Raw genomic sequence first — 18,637 nt, forward strand, 5'->3', positions numbered from 1 at the left:
TGATCAGTTTGTATTATATGACATGATATCATCCCGGACGCGGGATGCCCGGACGCGGGACATATGTGGCTAAATGGATCGGAGCCGACGCCTCGGCAATATGATATGTTCTATTTTCTGTATACATGAACAAGAAATGTTTTTCAAAGAAAGCATTACTATGGATATATGTATATATGTGGATCGGGCTGCACGTTCCGCAGCACTAAGCATGCATGGTGCCCGCCTAAAAGGCACTCATATGTACAGGTTACTCTTTTATCTTACGATATGCTCTATATTTCCATTCTGTTATTATTTATACTTTACATCCCTTACTATGTTACTATTCATGCCTTACATACTCGGTACATTATTCGTACTGACGTCCCTTCTTGTGGACGTTGCGTTCATGCCCGCAGGACCAAGTAGCTAGTCAGACGATTCGCAGTAGTAGGGCTTCCCCTCAGCAGCAGTCAGTACGCTCCATTGATCCAGAGCTACACCCCTTTTGGTCTGCTATTCGGTTACGTACATATATGGGTACGACAGGGCCTTGTCTTGTCATTTCTACAGTTTGTACTCCATAGAGGTTTGTAGACAGTGATATGTAGTCGTGATATTATGCAGTCTCGTCGGCGTTTATTTTGTTGTACAATATATATGTATGGCGGCCAAATCGGCTCACGCTGTTATTCTCAGTGTTTATGTTTATAGGTATGTGTTGGCCGTGAGTTCCAGGTACGGTGTCTCTTATGACGATTGTTCGGGAGACAGTTTAGCACAGTTATAGATTGTATATGGGCCCAGGATAGTCAGTGAGAAGTAAACGTAAGCATAGGAGTGCTTGGCTAGTAGTGGTCGGGCACTTGTTACAGCCCGTCGGTTTGGGTCGTGACAAAAGTGGTATCAGAGCAATTCGTCCTAGGGATTGTCTAGAGACCATGTCCGGTAGAGTCTTGTTTATGGGTGTGAAGCCGGCCACACTTATAAACAGGAAGCTGCAGGGCATTTAGGAATCATTGACCTTCCTTCTGTCTTAGATCGTGCGATAGAGCCAGATTCTAGGAAAGATCGCTTCTGAACCTTTTTCCTGTAGGAAAGTGCAGACTGACGAAAGATGAAGAGATCAGCCTCAGACAGTGGGAGTGCTAAGAAGGCCCCAGAGTTGATCCAGGACCCCAGGCTCCAGGACCGAGTAGGAGGAGCCTCAGTTATTTTATTGAGACTGATCCCTCGGAGGACCCAGCGACGATCCCTCCAGAATTCTTGACTCCCAGGGAGGAGGACCTCCCAGAGGACAACTATGATACTGATCCGTTCGAGTATTCGTCTGGGACACCGGAGGAGGAAATTCCTGAGGCCATACCAGTTGCTCCTATGGTAGAGCACTACGTCAGACCCGCCTCACCGGTGAGTGTTACGGATTACTCCAGCTCCTTATCCTGGCCGTCGGTAAACCAGGAGTTGCCCAGTTATCTATACCCTTTGGACTCAGATGAGAGAGATGATGAAGGCCAGACGAGCGGATGGTGGGTAGACGATGATGAGGAGCACATTTCACCTTATAGTCCACCAGATCAGACTAGAGACCGATCAGCTATAGGTATATGAGCCTTTATTGGAATTTCTATGTATGTGCATTTGCTGTAGATTATTATTTAATAGTGGCAAGCGGAAACCCAAAGAGGTCGATAACCGAGTATTTATAAGTAACGGCGACCAAGGTGTGTTCGCTACCATTGGGAATCTGGAAATCTAGGATGGAAAGTAGTCATACATACAGATGAAAGGTGAATATTGAGAATTAAAAAGGCCAAAATAGTAATTGTGTAGTCGCAAGAGTAAGAGATCCTTTCTAATTTGGAGGGAGATGCGTTACGTGAACGTTTTGGAATCCGTCAAGACCTCAACTCGCTTTAGATTATGTGGTGAAGGTCATGCGGTGAGGTGGATACGATTATACTACCATTAACACACCAGATTTCATCAGAGTTTCGAGGTTAAGCGTGCTGGGCTGAGAGAAATACTAGGATGGGTGACCCCCTGGGAAGTGTACAAAAAATCCTATAAATTTATATATAAGAGGCAAATGAGAAGCTAGAGTAGTCTAAGGGAAATTAGAGTGTGCGGGGTGGTTGGACACCTTAAGAGGTCGCGTAGGCCGAGGCGGACTAGACCAGTGAAGAGAACGAAGGTGCATCATAGCTCTAGAATTTGGGTGAGTTTGAATAGCGTTTGGAAATATTTTGTAAGCGAGATGGTAGTAATTATATATATACGTACACATATGATATCCCATATGTGGCTGTATCAATGGGTACGTGTATCCCAGCAACCGACGTTACGGTATATGGAAGGCATTAATCGAATAGGGTAACGAAGTTCAAGTGACAAAAAAATGGTACAAATGTTACAAGGTAAGCTGATGCTATTTTCACTACAGGTTAAGCTTGGAAAGTTTTAATACAATGATATTTGGAAAAGAAAGAAAGCCAGTAAATGGAAGGTAAGGCGATCAAAATGTCGGAAAAAGTGAGAAGTAAGAAACATGAGTGAGTGAAGCCTCCGAGAGAGACGATGAGCAAAGTGCGAGACTATTTGGGTAAAAAAAAAGTTTTTGAGGCATGCGAATTGGATAAAGTGTGGCAGTATGGAACAAAAGAGGAATATGTGGGGTCAGAGAATAGGCTTCGATAAGTGGGGCTAAAAGGATAGTGACCACGACGAGGAATGTGAAGTAAGAGAAAGAATGGTTACGCCTTGCGATGAGTTAAGAGATTTCCAGCCCTTGAAAGGTATATTAAGGGATAAGTGTGTGGTCAAATTAACACGGTTGCCTCGGACATGGAGAAGCTTTCCAAAAAGATGACTTAAGAATAGAACTCATTTGCGCGTTTAAAGGAATATTTCATGAACTTCAGAGCCGATACTACAAATAACAAGAGAAGAAAGGTGCTCGAGGAGGAAGAAACGCAAAAAAGGTTAAGGATGAAAGTAGGAAAGGTATACTAATGGGTTGGTCGAAGGAAGAGGAGAACATTTAGGAGTAAAGTAACTGGAAATATTTAACCATGGGAGTAAGAAGGATACTTTAACTAGTTGGCTGTAGGACACCGATTTCTCATCGAGGAAAGAACGAGGATGATGAATCGACATAAATGATTAGAAAATTAATGACATGGAATAAGAATTCATGTAAAGACCGAGAGATTCGATCATAGAGGAAATGGAATGAAATGTAAGGAACGTGCATGGAAGACCACCCGGCCGTAGCATCAGAAAGATAGATAAGGGTTCGATGAACGAGGATAGAGAGAGTGTAAACTGTAAGAATTCTGTGCTGAGAGCAAAAGTAGCAGGACGGTCGAAAAACTTGGATGCACAGCTGCAACACAAACGCGTAGTTAAGAAGGATTATGAGTAAGTGAGGTAAGCGGGGGAAAGGACTAGTAGTGGATGGAAGGGTATGGAAATGTTGAAAAAAAATGATGATATAGACATAAATGGAAGAAGAACTCAAGATAAGGAGAATTCTAGGTATGTTATAAGCAATGTCGGGAATAGAAAAACAAGGAGTAAGGTATAATCGAAGACTTCATAAAAGACGTGGTGAATCTCGATGTCCCCATTAACTTGCAGGTCCGGAAAAAAGTTGGTCATAAACAGAGGTGTGAAAAGACGGAAAAAAAGGCATCGAAATTTGATCTAACCCTTATAAGTATTCCGATTGGATACAAGACTGTAACTAGCAAGAAGATAGACAAGTCAGACTATACGATGACGGAACCCCGACCTTAAGAAGATTGTGAAGGGCGGCAGATAATTATCGAAAACAACGGTTACTTGAAGGCTATGGGCGTATAAGGACCTCCTTAATAAGGGGGGAAGAACATACTAGACTTGAAAGGAACTATGACGTTTGAAGCTCCAGAAAAGGAGATTTATTAGCTCAGGGCCAGAGTTCAAGGCGTATTGGCATATCGGGAAGGTAACAAAACGAAGTAGAAACGAATTGACAATAAGTGTACCATGAGGCAGACATAGGGAGAAAGTATGGAAGATAACTCAAGAGTGCACTTTACGCCAAGATGAACTACGATATTTTTAGACAATGATTTGAATCCCTCGTATCGGGCAAAAATTTCGCCGTACCTAAGTATGCAGTGACATGCCCTAAAGGGTAATGAAAAGAGCAAGAAAGATCTCTAAGCTAACTTTACAAAGGGTGTTAGAGAGGATGACGAACCCAAAGAACACTTGGGATAACAATGACAATTGTAATAAAAAGGAACAACGATTGGTAGCTTGGAATTTTTTTAAGGAAAGAAAGAACACTGCTCTTATGAATGGAAATAAAAGAGTTCACCGGATATTAGAAAATAGTTCATGGACCACTACTTATACTGAACATGAGAGCATATGCTATGGAATTATATGAACCGTCAACGTGAAGCTATGCCCAACTACAATTGTAAAAAGGCCACACCGGAAAGCCAACAAGAAATAACGACTGACGAAACGATCGCCGATACAAGGAAATCGAAGATAAGTATACTTGCGTTGCAAGAGAGTCATAATAGATGAATTGCCGTAGTCCTATGCTTCTGGGATTGTATTGATAGATGTGAGGGAAGGAAGTAAAGAAAAAGTTGTAGCAGGAGCTCAAAGATGTTGTGAGCTATGAAATTAGTTGAACTCGGATTATAAGTCTGTCATAAGTGTAACTGGACTGCGAAGGATAATAAATGGCGAAGAAACATTACGTATATACGTGGTTCGGATAATGATATACTGGCCTTAGAAAGGAACATAACCAGTATGTTCACTAGCGACAAAGTTATGCTGGGTAAACATTTGGAATGTAAGGGTAAAAAAGATGGTGACAAGGATGTAAGGATTAGAGAGCCTGATTAATGGACTACTAAAAAATCAGTACAGTGTACATCTAAGATCAACGGGTACAAAAAGGATAGCCCGAGATGGCACCGAAGGAGTAAACGCAAAGAGGGCGCCATAGAGAGAGAAAGGTAGCTGCCCACTAACAAGGGAACAAGGAGTGAGAAAAAAAAGAGTACTTACAGGACGATGGATAGTTATGACACGGTAAGTCAAGACTACCATAATGAAGAAAGAACAAGAATGGGATGCTAGTTGATTTCTGATCATGTACATAAGGACAAAGAATTGAAAGAATATGACTGAAGGCACTAAAAGAGCTAAGAAAGAATGAGAAGAGACTGACCCAAATTATAGTTTAAGCAAATGGTAATCGGACCCGAAAGGAAAAATAATTGTTCTAACGAATCAAAGATGGTGTCGTAGGTTGGTAATACTGCAACATTCGAGGACGAATGTTTTTAAGGGGGGAAGAATGTTACACCCCGTATCTTCGGAGAAGCACTTATGAAATTTGAAACATAAGTACGTTGAGTTAGGTTTAAGTAAAACCACCTTGGACTATAAGGAGCAAGCATTATTAAGTATATTTAATGAGTGAAGGATGTATATAAGATATACCAGAAGGTTTTATAAGGAAATGAGTGGAAGAAATGGAGTAGTACGACTTTGGAGAAAGGATGGGTAATGTTTTGTGTGAAAAATTTGGTCCAACTTGGGGGGAGAATATCTCTTAGTCTATGAAGTGTTTTAAGGTGAAACAAAAGACTAAAATGAAGATCGTCGAGTCTAGTTTCCAACGCAACAAACCGCTCGTCGATAGGACATCGGAGTAGAGAATTATGGACGTTATAAGGTCAGCTGACAGAGCAGAAACGCGTGCTACTGTACTGCCACAGTAACCGACTTGCTACAGTAAAATGCTACAGTGACCCTGACCCGAATTTTACCCTTATAAAAAGGGTAATAACCCATTTTTTTTTTCACCAGATTTGCCCAGAAATTTCCAGAAAATTGAAGAAAGAGAGAGAGGGGATCACAAAGTGAGCAATTTTCAAGCGAGGAGTATTAATCGAAGCTCGGATAAGCGCATGGATGTGATTCTAGTATGGTTTTGCGGTGGATTCAAGGTAGATATTGAAGATATCTCTGTTTTAACAAGAATAAGGTATGAATCTCCTATTATTAATGTTAATTTTGGTTTATTTACGGAGATAAAGTCGTTAAATAATTGTATAGCGAGTTGGTTGGTTGTGGAAATTGGGAAAACAACGTGTGGGCTGTTTTATGGTACATATTGGTGTTGCAAATGATGTTATTGATGTTGGTATTTTTGTTGTTGTTGGTTGTTGGATTGAGATTTCGAGCTAGGCATATAAATAGGGGAAATGCTGCCCGATTTTCAGCAAGATATAAAATAGTTTGACTTGAAAGCTTAGCACAAATATACTACGATGAGTCTAACGATTGTGTGAATCCTCTTAAATGTAGACTTGCGAGCTCGAACGAATAAGTGTAGATAATTGGAGGCTGAACAGGTATGTTAAAGCTCGTCCCTTTCCTTCAAAGACCTGATTCCTATGTTACGATTTCATAAATGCTTCCATAACTTCTTTGTTTTCAAAAGTTAAAAGTCTATGATTCCAAGGCATGATTCCTTTCCCGATAACCCGTAAATGGTTTTCCAAAATGTCCGTATTTTTCCACAATAAAGGTTTATGATTTTGTAAGCTTTTATGACTACAACGACGAACATGTTTTTGTAGTGACAATGAAGATGTCAAAGATGAGAATATGTCTATGATGATTATGATGAGAATGGTTTCATGTTTGAAAGTCTCAAGTTGTGGATTCAATATGAATATGAGAATATTGAGCTATTTCTTGATCCTCAATTTTATTCCTTGATAATGACTCTATTTTCTAAAGACTTCAAAGTAGTATACGAATTGACGCCTTATGAGATTTATGACCCTATTCTCTGTTTTCTCTTGATGTTATTCTTCATTGATTGTCTCACTTTAAAATAATTGTTCCTTCAAGGTGGGATAGAATGATGATGATTATTCCATAATATAATCGGAGGTTACCGACCTTACGTCACTCCGATAGAGTTATAGCTTTTCTTGGGCTCTCATGCATGCTGCTTATATTATATGTATATGTATATGTATATGTATATGTATATGTATATGTATACGGGGAATATGGGGAAAGAGGGCCAGAGCGCTATAGACGCGTATCCACCTGATCAGTTGGTATTATATGACATGATATCATCCCGGACGCGGGATGCCCGGATGCGGGACATATATGGCTAAATGGATCGGAGCCGACGCCTCGGCAATATGATATGTTCTATTTTCTGTATACATGAACAAGAAATGTTTTTCAAAAAAAGCATTACTATGGATATATGTATATATGTGGATCGGGCTGCACGTTCCGCAGCACTAAGCATGCATGGTACCCGCCTAAAAGGCACTCATATGTACAGGTTACTCTTTTATCTTACGATATACTCTATATTTCCATTCTGTTATTATTTATACTTTACATCCCTTACTATGTTACTATTCATGCCTTACATACTCGGTACATTATTCGTACTGACGTCCCTTCTTGTGGACGCTGCATTCATGCCCGCAGGACCAGGTAGCCAGTCAGACGATTCGCAGCAGTAGGGCCTCCCCTCAGCAGCAGTTAGTACGCTCAATTGATCCGGAGCTACACCCCTTTTGGTCTGCTATTCGGTTACGTACATATATGGGTACGGCAGGGCCTTGTCCTGTCATTTCTACAGTTTGTACTCCATAGAGGTCGGGAGACAGTGATATGTAGTCGTGATATTATGCAGTCTCGTCGGCGTTTATTTTGTTGTACAGTATATAGTTATGGCGGCCAAATCGGCTCACGCTGTTATTCTCAGTGTTTATGTTTATAGGTATACGTTGGCCGTGAGTTCCAGGTACGGTGTCTCTTATGACGATTGTTCGGGAGACAGTGTAGCACAGTTACAGATTTTATATGGGCCCATGATAGTCAGTGAGAAGTAAGCGCAAGCACAGGAGTGCTTGGCTACTGGCTGACCAAGCATCAGATTTATCTTACCAAACTCATTTCCCAGCCTTACCTCCAACGAAAATACCCGCTTCTTCTTCTTCCTCACCTTTTCTCCCCACAAACCCTACTTCTACTTTTGCTCAAACTTTTCTGCATGCTACTGATTCAACGTCAAATATGCAATGTGATCCTATTCCCCAAAAGCAAGTAATGTATGTTGATGGTATCCCGTACGTGAAATGGGTGTCGAAAGAAGTTACACGAATGGAATTGATAGAAAACTGGCAATATGCCATTGTAGGCAAGTTTTCATATGGTTGGCCTGAGTTAGAAGAATTCAGAACCATTGTTCCTACGCAATGTGGTGTGAAGGGTAAGTGTACAGTAGGGTTTTTTAGAAATCGACATGTTTTGATTCGATGTACGTTAATGGAGGATTTCATTACTATTTTCTGTAAGAGTGCATATTGGTTGAAGTCGAAGGATGGATATACTTATCAGATAAGGCCACTCATTTATGATTCTAACTTTAAAATTGACAAAGAAACATCCATAGCCATGGCTTGGATCTCTTTTCAAAATCTGTTGCCTATTTGTTTTGTCAAGGAATCTCCATTCACTTTGGCATCTGCAGTTGGAAAGCCTTTACAGTTGGATTTGGCTACTGTTAATAAAACAAGGCCAAATTGTGCGAGAGTTAAAGTTCAGGTGTATTTATTAGCTGATATGCCAAAGTTTGTGATGATGGAGATTGAAGATGAAGTTACAAAAGCAGTAAGAAAAGTAAAAGTGCAGATCCAATATGATTACATGCCTAAGTATTGCACTGAGTGCATGTTACAAAGGCATTCAAATAATGAATGCAGAATTTTGCATCTAGAATTGGACAAGGAGCCTGAATTAGATTCAACTATGGAGAGATCAGTGGAGAAACAAGAAGAACAGAAGCAGCAGGTTGAATAAACACATGAAAAGATGGCACATGGGAATAATAGAAGACATAGAGGGAGAATGGTGCAAAAGTTTATTCCAAGAGTGCTATCTAGTAGAACTGTGGTCACTTATCCAGGGGAAACTGTCAAGAAAGATGCTAAAAAGAAAAATGGATTGGACAGATACAAGGGAATTTCAAATGCTGAAAAACAGATTAAGGTTAATTCAATGGAGATTCTCATCAAAAAGACAAATGAAGGTGTTTCTAACCAAAACAAGTTTGATGTACTATCAAATTTGATTGAGGAAGGAAAGATTTGTTAGGATAATTCTAAGGCTCCTGAAAATTCTCTACTGACTACAAAGGAATGGGTGATGGGCAATTTTAATGCAGTTCATAAGTCTAATACAGGGCAAGAATCAAGGGGAATGGAGATCATGTCCAACAATGAGGAGAATATTGGCAATTTTTTAGAAGAGAAGGAAGTAGATTTGTTCAAGGAAGAGGAAGATAAGATTAGATCTGATAAGCTCAACAATGTGGAAGCTATTGTGAATGCATTACATGATTCAGAGGTAGTGTTAAACAATGTTGGCAATATCAACAATGTGGATGGGGAAGACAAGTAATTAGATGAGAAGGAGAAAGCTTTGATCAATACAGATGAAGGAAAAGAATGTGATGCAGTTGTTGATCTGGTTGTTACATCAGAAATCACTATGGTGGAAGGGAAAACTGCAAATGAGACTGGTAATGTTGAACCTTCAACAAGTAGCACTGTGGAAGAAAGGGTGGAGAGGATAAGCAGTGTGGATATTGCAGATAAGATTTCTCAAGACAAGGAAGTGGATCTGAATGTTGGGGAGGAACAGTGTCAGGCAGCTGAACTTGCTATTATTGATCCTTCAAAGGTCAATATAGTGCTTGATGAAGTTGGCTTAGATAATGCTTTACTTTCAGGATCAGTTGAGGATTCTGGTAATTCTGCTGAGATTACTAAGTCAGATGCTAATGTTGATAAAAATGAGATAAGTGAATCAGGTGGTAATGATCAAGGTGTTGAAGATAATACAAGGGAGATTCAAAAGGACAACAATAATATAACCTCTCAGATAGTTGATACTGAAGCAAAAGAGAAAAATGTAGATGAGCATATTAAAGGGGATAACACATATATCATTCATAAGATTGCCTTTGGGGAAGATGTGTTTGTTGATGGAGTAGATGCCCAAGGCATAGAGAATGAAGTAATTGATAATGCAGTGCTTATTGGAAATTCAGGAGAAAATTTGGAGTCTGAAAACTTATTGCATGTGGATACTACAGCAGTAGAGGATACACAACTTCCAGTTGGTTGTTATCCACCTTGTAAAAGAGGAGAGATTCTAGGCATGGAAGTTGATGTTTCACAGGATCTCTTGTTGGTGAAGGAAATCCTTCATGTTGGTTTAATACAAAAGAAACCTTCACCACACAAGGAATTGCATTTTCTGGTTTCTCATGATCTAAACAGGTTGGACAGTCCCTCTAATCAAAATGTTTTGAGCAAAGAAATTGTCACAGTTTCAGAAGTGAATAAAATGGAAGAGGCAGATATTGGGCAACATGTAGTAGATGTCTCAAAACAGGCTGATATAACTCCAATGGATAAGAGCAGGAATACAAGGAAAGGTAGGAAAGCTAAGAATGGTGGAAAGGCTCAAACTATCAGAATCATGTCAAAAAAAAGTACAACAGCATAAAAAAACTTGGAGGAAATCCCACCTTCAAGGATATTACCAAAGAGGAATGTTGCAGCTAAATCAAATTGTTGATGATGAAGATGCTTATTTGGAATATCAGATTTGTTAACACATAAAAGGCTTTTCATAGAGTTCAAATGTTGAACAAACATCATAAGTTTGTTCTAATTGCTCTAATGGAACCGTTTCAAAATTCTAGAAATATTCAGAGATATAGAAGGAGATTGGGAATGAATTTTGGTGGTTACAACTGTAATGGCAAGATTTGGTACTTTGTAGAAGATGAGTAGATGTGGAAGTTTTGATGGGCACAGATCAACAGATGACCGTTAAGCTTTTATTTCAAGATAGTGGCAAAGTTATTATCACAACCTTGGTGTATGCAAAATGTGATGCTGCTGAAAGACTTTTTCTTTGGGATAACATTTACAGTTTGTCCAGTAATATGAACTTTCCATGGTTGATTGGTGGAGACTTATGTCATTATGAATGAGGAGGAGAAAATTGGAGGTTTGCCAGTATATCCAAATGAATATGAAGACTTTGATTTTTGCATGAATTCCTATGAATTGAGTGAAATGGAATTTAGAGGTAGTCCTTTTACTTGGTGGAATGGCAGAGCTGGTCAAGATTGCATCTTCAAGAGACTAGATAGAATTCTAGTCAATCAACAACTTCAGGATTGGTTTAGACCTTTGAGCATGGAGCATTTGTCTAGAACTGGATCAGATCATGCACCTTTATTGTTATCAGCGGGTGAACAGGTTCAACCATTTCATAAGCATTTCAGATTTTTAAAGTTCTGGTTGGAACATGACTCATTTATACAAGTAGTGGAAGATTTCTGGAAAAACAGATCACTTGGGTGATCCTTTTGTCACTTTTAAGTTTAAAATGAAGAAACTTAGATCAGCTTTATCTAATTGGAGCAAGGAAACATTTGGAGATTTATCCAAACAGTTAATAATAAGGGAAGATATTGCTAAGATAAAGGAGAAACTATTTGAGGAATTCCCTTCAGAAGAGAACAGAATGGTGCTTCAAAAGGCTCAGGCTGAGTTCAAGAAATATTTGCATTTTGAGGAGGAGTTTTGGAGACAAAAAGCTGGCATTCAGTGGCAATCAGAAGGTGATGGAAACACCAGATACTTTCATATTTTGGTGAAGGGGAGAAGAAAAAGATTGCATCTGTCAAGAATTCAAATTGTAAAAGGAGAATGGAAAGAAGATGATGATCAAATTGCATGAGCAGCTATTGGCTTTTACCAAAGTCAATTCACTGAAGAAGAGACTTCTCAAGATTGTAGATTGTTAGATGTGATTGCTCCTAAAGTAACTCAGGAGCAGAATTATTTTCTAAGTGCTATGCAAACGTTGGATGAAGTGAAAAATGTTGTTTTTGCATTATCAGGTGACAGTGCTTGTGGACCTGATGGTTTTTCAGGCATCTTTTATCAGAAGTGTTGGAATATTATAGGAGCACATGTGTATAATGTAGTGAAAGTTCCTAAATCTGTCACTCACACAAACTTGGTTTTACTACCAAAGAAATCTTTCATCAACACTTTTTCTGATTTAAGACCAATCAGTCTCAGTAATTTCATCAACAAGGTGATTTATACAGTGATCCATGATAAACTAGAATCAGTCTTACCTTCCTTAATCTCTGCTAATCAATCTGGATTCTTAAAAGCGAGAAACATCATTGAGAATGTGTTACTTACTCAAGAGTTGGTGCTGATATTAGAAAGAGGGGGGAACCAGCTAATGTGATCATCAAGTTGGACATGGCAAAGGCATATGACAGCGTTTCTTGGAGATTTCTTATTCAGGTCATGCAGAGAATAGGATTTGCAGATATGTATGTGGATATGATTTGGAGGTTGATAGCAAATAATTGGTATTCCATACTAATTAATGGTCAATCACATGGATTTTTTCATTCTACAAGAGAAGATAAGCAAGGTGATCCCCTATCTCCAGCTTTGTTCATCTTGACAGCTGAAGTCCTATCTACTTCTCTGAACTCATTGTTTGAGAGTAGCATGTTTAGAGGGTATGGGATGCCAAAGTGGAGTGCACAGTTGAATCACCTGTCTTATGTTGATGATACTATAATTTTTGCTTCTGCTGACAAAGAATCTTTACAAATGATCATGGGGGTTCTGCATGATTATGAGAAGGGTTCAGGACAGAAAATTAATATTGACAAGAGTGCTTATTATATGCATGAAAAAGTGGCCAATGAGTTAAGTCAGGATGTACATCAGATATCTGGTTTTACTAGGGGTGAATTTCCTTTTACCTATTTGGGATGTCCTATCTTTCATACAAGGAGACAAAAACTGTTTTATAAAGATATGTTGAAGAAAGTTAGGGATAAATTAAAAGCTTTGGAAAGGAAAATTACTATCATTTGGTGGAAAATCAGTTTTGATCACTAGTGTATTACAAAGTATTCCTATATACTTGTTATCAGCAATGGTCCCACTAAAATGTGTCATCAAAGAATTGCACAAGTTGTTTAACAGATTTTTTTGGCAAACAAAGAAGGATGGCAGAAGTAAACACAGGTCAGAATGGGAGATGATGTGCTTTCCAAAGCAAGAAGGTGGAGTTGGCTTCGAATCTTTGTTTGACATCTCCAAAGCTTTATTTGCTAAACTCTGGTGGAGGTTTAGAACAAGTAACACTTTATGGGCAAGTTTTATGTGGAATAAGTATTGTAAGAGGTTTAGACCTACTGTAGTTCAGTGGAAAGGTGGAGGATCACAAACTTGGAAATTGACGTTACAAGCAAGGGACGAAATGGAGCATAAAATATGGTGGTAACCACTGAATGGCTCTTCTTCTGTCTGATTTGATAATTGGACTAAGCTAGGGGCTTTGAGTGATTATTACCATCTTAATATCAATTAGATGAATATGTTGATGAAGTTAAAGAATTGATGACTAAAGGACAATGGAATTATAATAAGCTACAAGAGTTATTTCCAAATGACATTGTGGCGCACATTAGACAGGAGTTAGGTCATATTGTTAGATTAGATGGTAAAGACAAATCCTGGTGGATGGAAACAAGTTCTGGGAAATTTACTGTTAAAAGTGCATGGGAGCTTCTCAGACAAAAAGCAATAGTTTCCTCTCATTATGAGAAACTCTGGATAAAAGGAGTGCCTTACAAGGTGTCATTTTTCTTATGAAGAATCTGGTTTCAAAAATTGCCAATAGATGATGTGTTGAAGAGAACGAGAATATCAATAGTGTCAAGATGTTGCTATTGTCAGGTTCAGGAAGAAACAATGGATCATTTATTCATATCAGGCCTATTGGCTAGCAAGATATGGAAATACTTTGCAGCTGCAGTAGGTATTATAACTCCATTGGTACAGACAAAGCAGACTATTATGGTTTGGTGGAATGCTAATTGTTTGACAAGATTGAAACCATTATACCAAGCAGCTCCAGCATTGATCATGTGGCAAATATGGAAGAGCAAAAATACATTGAGGCATGGTGGATCTATCTCACATAGTGAGGTGATTCATGAAACAACAAGAAGTTTATATTCCTTAGCTTAGATGAGATATCCAAGGATACAAAACCTTCCAAAAATCTAGCTAGGTATGATTCAGTTCATGGAAAGTCATAAGGTGCCATTGGTGTGTAAGCAAGTCAGTTGGAAGAAGCCAAGCATATGGTACAAATGCAATACAAATGGAGCATCAAGGGGGAATCCAGGACCTAGTTCAATAACATTTTGTATTAGAAATCATGAAGGAGATCTGATAGATGCTAAGCTAAGATATTAACAAACACTACAAATCAGGTGGCAGAGGCAGTTGCCATAGAGGAAGGTTTACAATATTGTATTGATCAGAAGCTCTTACCAGTAATATTGGAAACTGATTCATTAACCATGACGAAAGTCTTGGATGGGATATGAGAGGTTCCTTGGAATATATCTTTGGTGGTTCAGAGGATACAACACTTAAAGAAAGACCAAGCAGTTCAAGTAGAGCATGTTTTGAGAGAAAGGAACTGCTTGGATGATTATTTTGCTAACTTAGTTTTTGATTTTGCAAGTACAGAAGTGATTCAATTCAGGCATTTTCAGGAAGTTCCAAATCAAGGTAGAAGAATCATTAATCTGGACAAAGCACAAGTTCCAAACCTCAAAATAAGATCAGCTATGAAATAATACAGTTTTCAGGGAAGGGAACAAACTGATCATAGAATCATCTTTAGTGTGTGGTATTAATCTCTTGATTTATTCTATTAAAGATGTTTTTATGATTTGTTTGGGGATGCAAAGCAGGTTATCTTGGTTTGGATATATTAATGCATGCAGTAGCTACTGCAAACAAGTTTCCAGCTAAATCTGATGAAAGTAAAAAACTAGATGCTTCTGATATTGACATTCTCAGCAGATTGAATCAATTACATCCATATTTGTCGGAAGAGTTCTTCAAGAGATTTGATCCATTCCACCTGTGAGACTTGTTGGTGTGAAAGATGGATATAAATCAAGACATATGGAGCTTTATTAGTTGATAGATTTCTGTCTATTTTTTGTCAAGTATTGGTAGTTGTCTAGTTTACACCTCTTGTATAGCTCCTTTATTTTCTTTCTTTTTGTGCTGCAGTTCTTTTTGCAGATTCTGTACAAAACTTATTTGATTATGAATAAATCTCCACCTTTATGGTGGCTTTTACACAAAAAAGAAAAAAAAGAAAAGAGAATGTGTTTGTGACTGTTACGAGAGTGAGATTCTAGTAACCAAGCAACTGTTAGAAGTTATGTCCAATATCGGATTGAGGCTGAGAGGCTTTGTACTTGTTGTGTGACTTCGGTGAGTTTTGTTATTTATCGGTGTTGTTATCCGGTTGAGTTGATGGTATAGTTGCTTGAATGGTTAGGTGTGTTTAGGTTCAACAATGGAGACGTTCTAATTTAGTTAATCAGAGATGACGCTTAAACCTATTCGAGTTATATGGATCATTTTGGAATTCAAAATAAGGAGTGGAATAAGGGAACCTTGGTAGAGGAAAGTGGGTCTTTGTAGACCAAGTATGTGCTTTATTGGATTTAGAGTTTAGTCGGTTTAGACTCCGATGCGTTGGAAGGTAACTCTAATGTGTAAAGTTTGTGGTGTGATTCTATGTCCAAGGTTGGTTCGATAGTGTGCAAGACTTATAATTTGCGGTAATTGATTTAGCGGCTCCGAGAAATGGCTAGTGTTAGTCGAGGGTGGCAAGAATTAGCTACACCCTTGGGAGTACATGAATCCGTTTGAACGGTGGTATTATCTAGTATGGAATAGACGAGCTTGTGATTGCTGTGTAATTTTGAGAAAGTAAGTTTACGGAATGGGTAAATGATGAGAAGTTGTGACCAGTCGTTGAGTGAGAAGTGAGATTTCAGATAACCGACATGTTGGGTTTATCGGAAGTGGCTTGTGTGGTACCCCTTTGGATAGTTTCGGAGTACTTTGCAGTGGATGAGTTAGTGTGTGTTTAAGAGAAAGGATTTGTAGAAATTCTTAGTATGTTATGGCTATCAGTGTTTCCGAGATGGGATCGTGCTGTGCTAAGTGTTCCATGTTATAAACAACATTGACGGAATGACTTCGGATATTATGGGTCTGAACTGATTATGCTTGTTAGTGCAGGGGATTATGAGATTTTGATGCTTTCGGAAGTATTATGGGTTATTGAGGTATTACAATGGAAAGTTTGATAGTTAAAGGGTTGATTTATGAGTACATGTCCTTAGTGTCGGAAAATTCGGGTTGTACCAGGTATGCATATTGGGTAATGTTAAGGAATTTAAGGTTGCATCTGCAATATTTAGTTATCCGGTACCTTGAGAACAATTTGGATAAGTTTCAGCTATTAGAGCCGAGAGCGGTAACTTATGGTTTGTTATGCGCGATAAGAATGTGATGGGTTTCGGATCTTGGAATCAGTTTTTGTGATTACTGATATATTCTGGAATGGTGCATTCAATGTGGGACATTACGGTTTGAATGGAAATGGTTAGATCGAGTTTGTAACTCCAAGGGAACTTATAGGTTCCAAGTAAATCAGTTTAATGGATGCGATAAGGAACGCCTGACTTTTGAGGTTTGTTGTTAGTAGTCCTTGTGGTATCTCACCAGAGTCAGTCTTTCGGTTAGTACAATGGGTTGTAATGATAATGGTTGTACTTCGAAGATATTCTAGTATTGTGATAAGGCTCCATTCTGATCATTGGATGTTGGAAAATCTTGCTCTACGCGGTACTCGATGGTATGTTCCTAGGCAAGTGAGTTGAAGAGTTAAGAAGACTTAAGAATGACCAAGTTGGCTACGAGAAAGATAAGTTTTGATGAAATAGCTTAGAGTTTTCTGGAGGATTGAGGATTCTGTTTTGGGAAGAGTAAGTCCTGGTTTCGGTTTGTATTGTGTACTTCTAAGAAATTATGATTCAAGGAACGACTTGAAAAAAAAAGGTGAAACGAAAGGATTAGCTAGCTCGGAATATCTTACCAGTTTGGAATGTTTTGTGTTTAGTTATGTCTAAATGGTCATGCTATTTGATTTATCTATGCGAGATCCGTTGTGTGTTTTAGAGGCATGTAATTGGGTCTTTTGACCGAGTGCGAACGAATTGCGGTTTGGGTATGCGTCTTGTTGAAAGAGCTTCGTGTTAGTTGTGATATGATTTCCTTCGTTACCATAAGCTTGTCTTGCTCTCGTTCTTCGCTCAAGGACTAGCGATTGTTTAATTGGTATTTGATATAATGACCCGTTTTATTGTTACCGTAATTATTCCGTTTTTGCCCTCGTTGACCTATTCGTGAGTCTCATTAGAACAATTTTGACCCGAGGAGATAGTTGGCATGACTTCCTAGGCATCGTTGTGGGCTTTAGAATGTTTTCTAGAAAAATTGGGCTTTAAGAGAAAATGAGTTGACTCAAAGTTGACTTTTGAGTAAACGGACCTTTTTCGAAAATCCATCGATTCCGAGAGGTTCGGATTGTCGTTTAGAACTTGTGTGCATATTCGTTTTGGTTCCTAATGCACTCGGGTGCATTTTGGGACCTGAGTTGGAAAGTTAGTTTTGAGGTATCGGAGGTTGACTCAGTCAACGAGACTTCTGATGGGAATTTCGAGGCTACGAGGGCATTCGTAGCGCGTTTTTATGTATATATGCATATTTGGTTTGTGTTCGGGAGGTTCCGAAATGGTTCTGAAGGTCAATTTCAAGTTTGGAAGACACTAGAAAAATCTGGTGTCTGGTGCGCGCACGACGCGTGTGCAAAAGCGCGGCCGAACCACTGGAGCGCTGGCCGAGTCGCTGGAGCGGTCGCGCTGCAGCACTGGCCGAGCCGCTGGAGTGGTCGCGCTGCAGCGTTAGCCGAACCGCTGGAGCGGCTGACGGGCCAGATTTTCTACTTAAAAACCTTCTAAAACCCTTAGACATTTCCCATAACTTCTAAAGTCGTGTAAGCACTCTTGGAGGCGACTTGAAGTTCTAGAGAGCCATTTTTTTCCTAGGGTAAGTGTCCTACCGTTATATCTTTCCATTATGATCTTCTAAACATGATTTCAACCTTGTAATGACTAGAATCAAAGAGGGTTTTTATGGGTTTTCTTCCTAATGGGTTCTTGGATATGAAATCTTGTATTATTGGTTGGGTTAGCTTCATTAAGCATGAATTTGATGATTATAAACTATATAAACATGTTTCTTCCATTATTAGAGGTAAAATTGTGGGATTAAAGTTCGGGTTCTTAGACCCCACATTTGGGGGTTTTAATAATAATGATGATTTTGAGAATTAATTGAGTATTCCTATGATTAAAGTAATGGGTTTTGACCTTTTGGTATTGAATTTGGTTTTTTGGTCATAAAATTCCCGTTTTACCCTTGAGACTGTTTTTCCTAAATTAAGGGTTGGAATATGACCCGAATAGAAAGTAGCCAATAAGGGTATCATTATTCATGGTTTCTCACATAGAATTCATATGTGA

At 38.9% G+C, this 18,637-nt stretch overlaps 2 protein-coding genes across 5 annotated transcripts in view; both read left to right on the top strand.

Moving 5' to 3' along the window:
• Positions 1-18,637, top strand: part of LOC132633451 (heterogeneous nuclear ribonucleoprotein Q-like) — a 73,856-nt gene that overhangs the window by 45,160 nt on the left and 10,059 nt on the right. The gene's annotated exons all lie outside the window — the stretch shown is intronic.
• On the top strand, positions 406-18,634 carry LOC132633489 (uncharacterized). Its single transcript, XM_060349940.1, has 2 exons — positions 406-522; positions 7,528-18,634. The coding sequence occupies exon 2, from the start codon at positions 9,595-9,597 to the stop codon at positions 10,615-10,617; it is 1,023 nt and encodes a 340-aa protein (XP_060205923.1). The 5' UTR covers positions 406-522; positions 7,528-9,594; the 3' UTR covers positions 10,618-18,634.

Source organism: Lycium barbarum, chromosome 1, assembly GCF_019175385.1.
Source record: "Lycium barbarum isolate Lr01 chromosome 1, ASM1917538v2, whole genome shotgun sequence".
NCBI lineage: Eukaryota > Viridiplantae > Streptophyta > Magnoliopsida > Solanales > Solanaceae > Lycium > Lycium barbarum.

Bases quoted from the DNA above. Each gene is read 5' to 3' on its own strand.
- LOC132633489 (XM_060349940.1), top strand. From the start codon at position 9,595: ATGGTGGAAGGGAAAACTGCAAATGAGACTGGTAATGTTGAACCTTCA.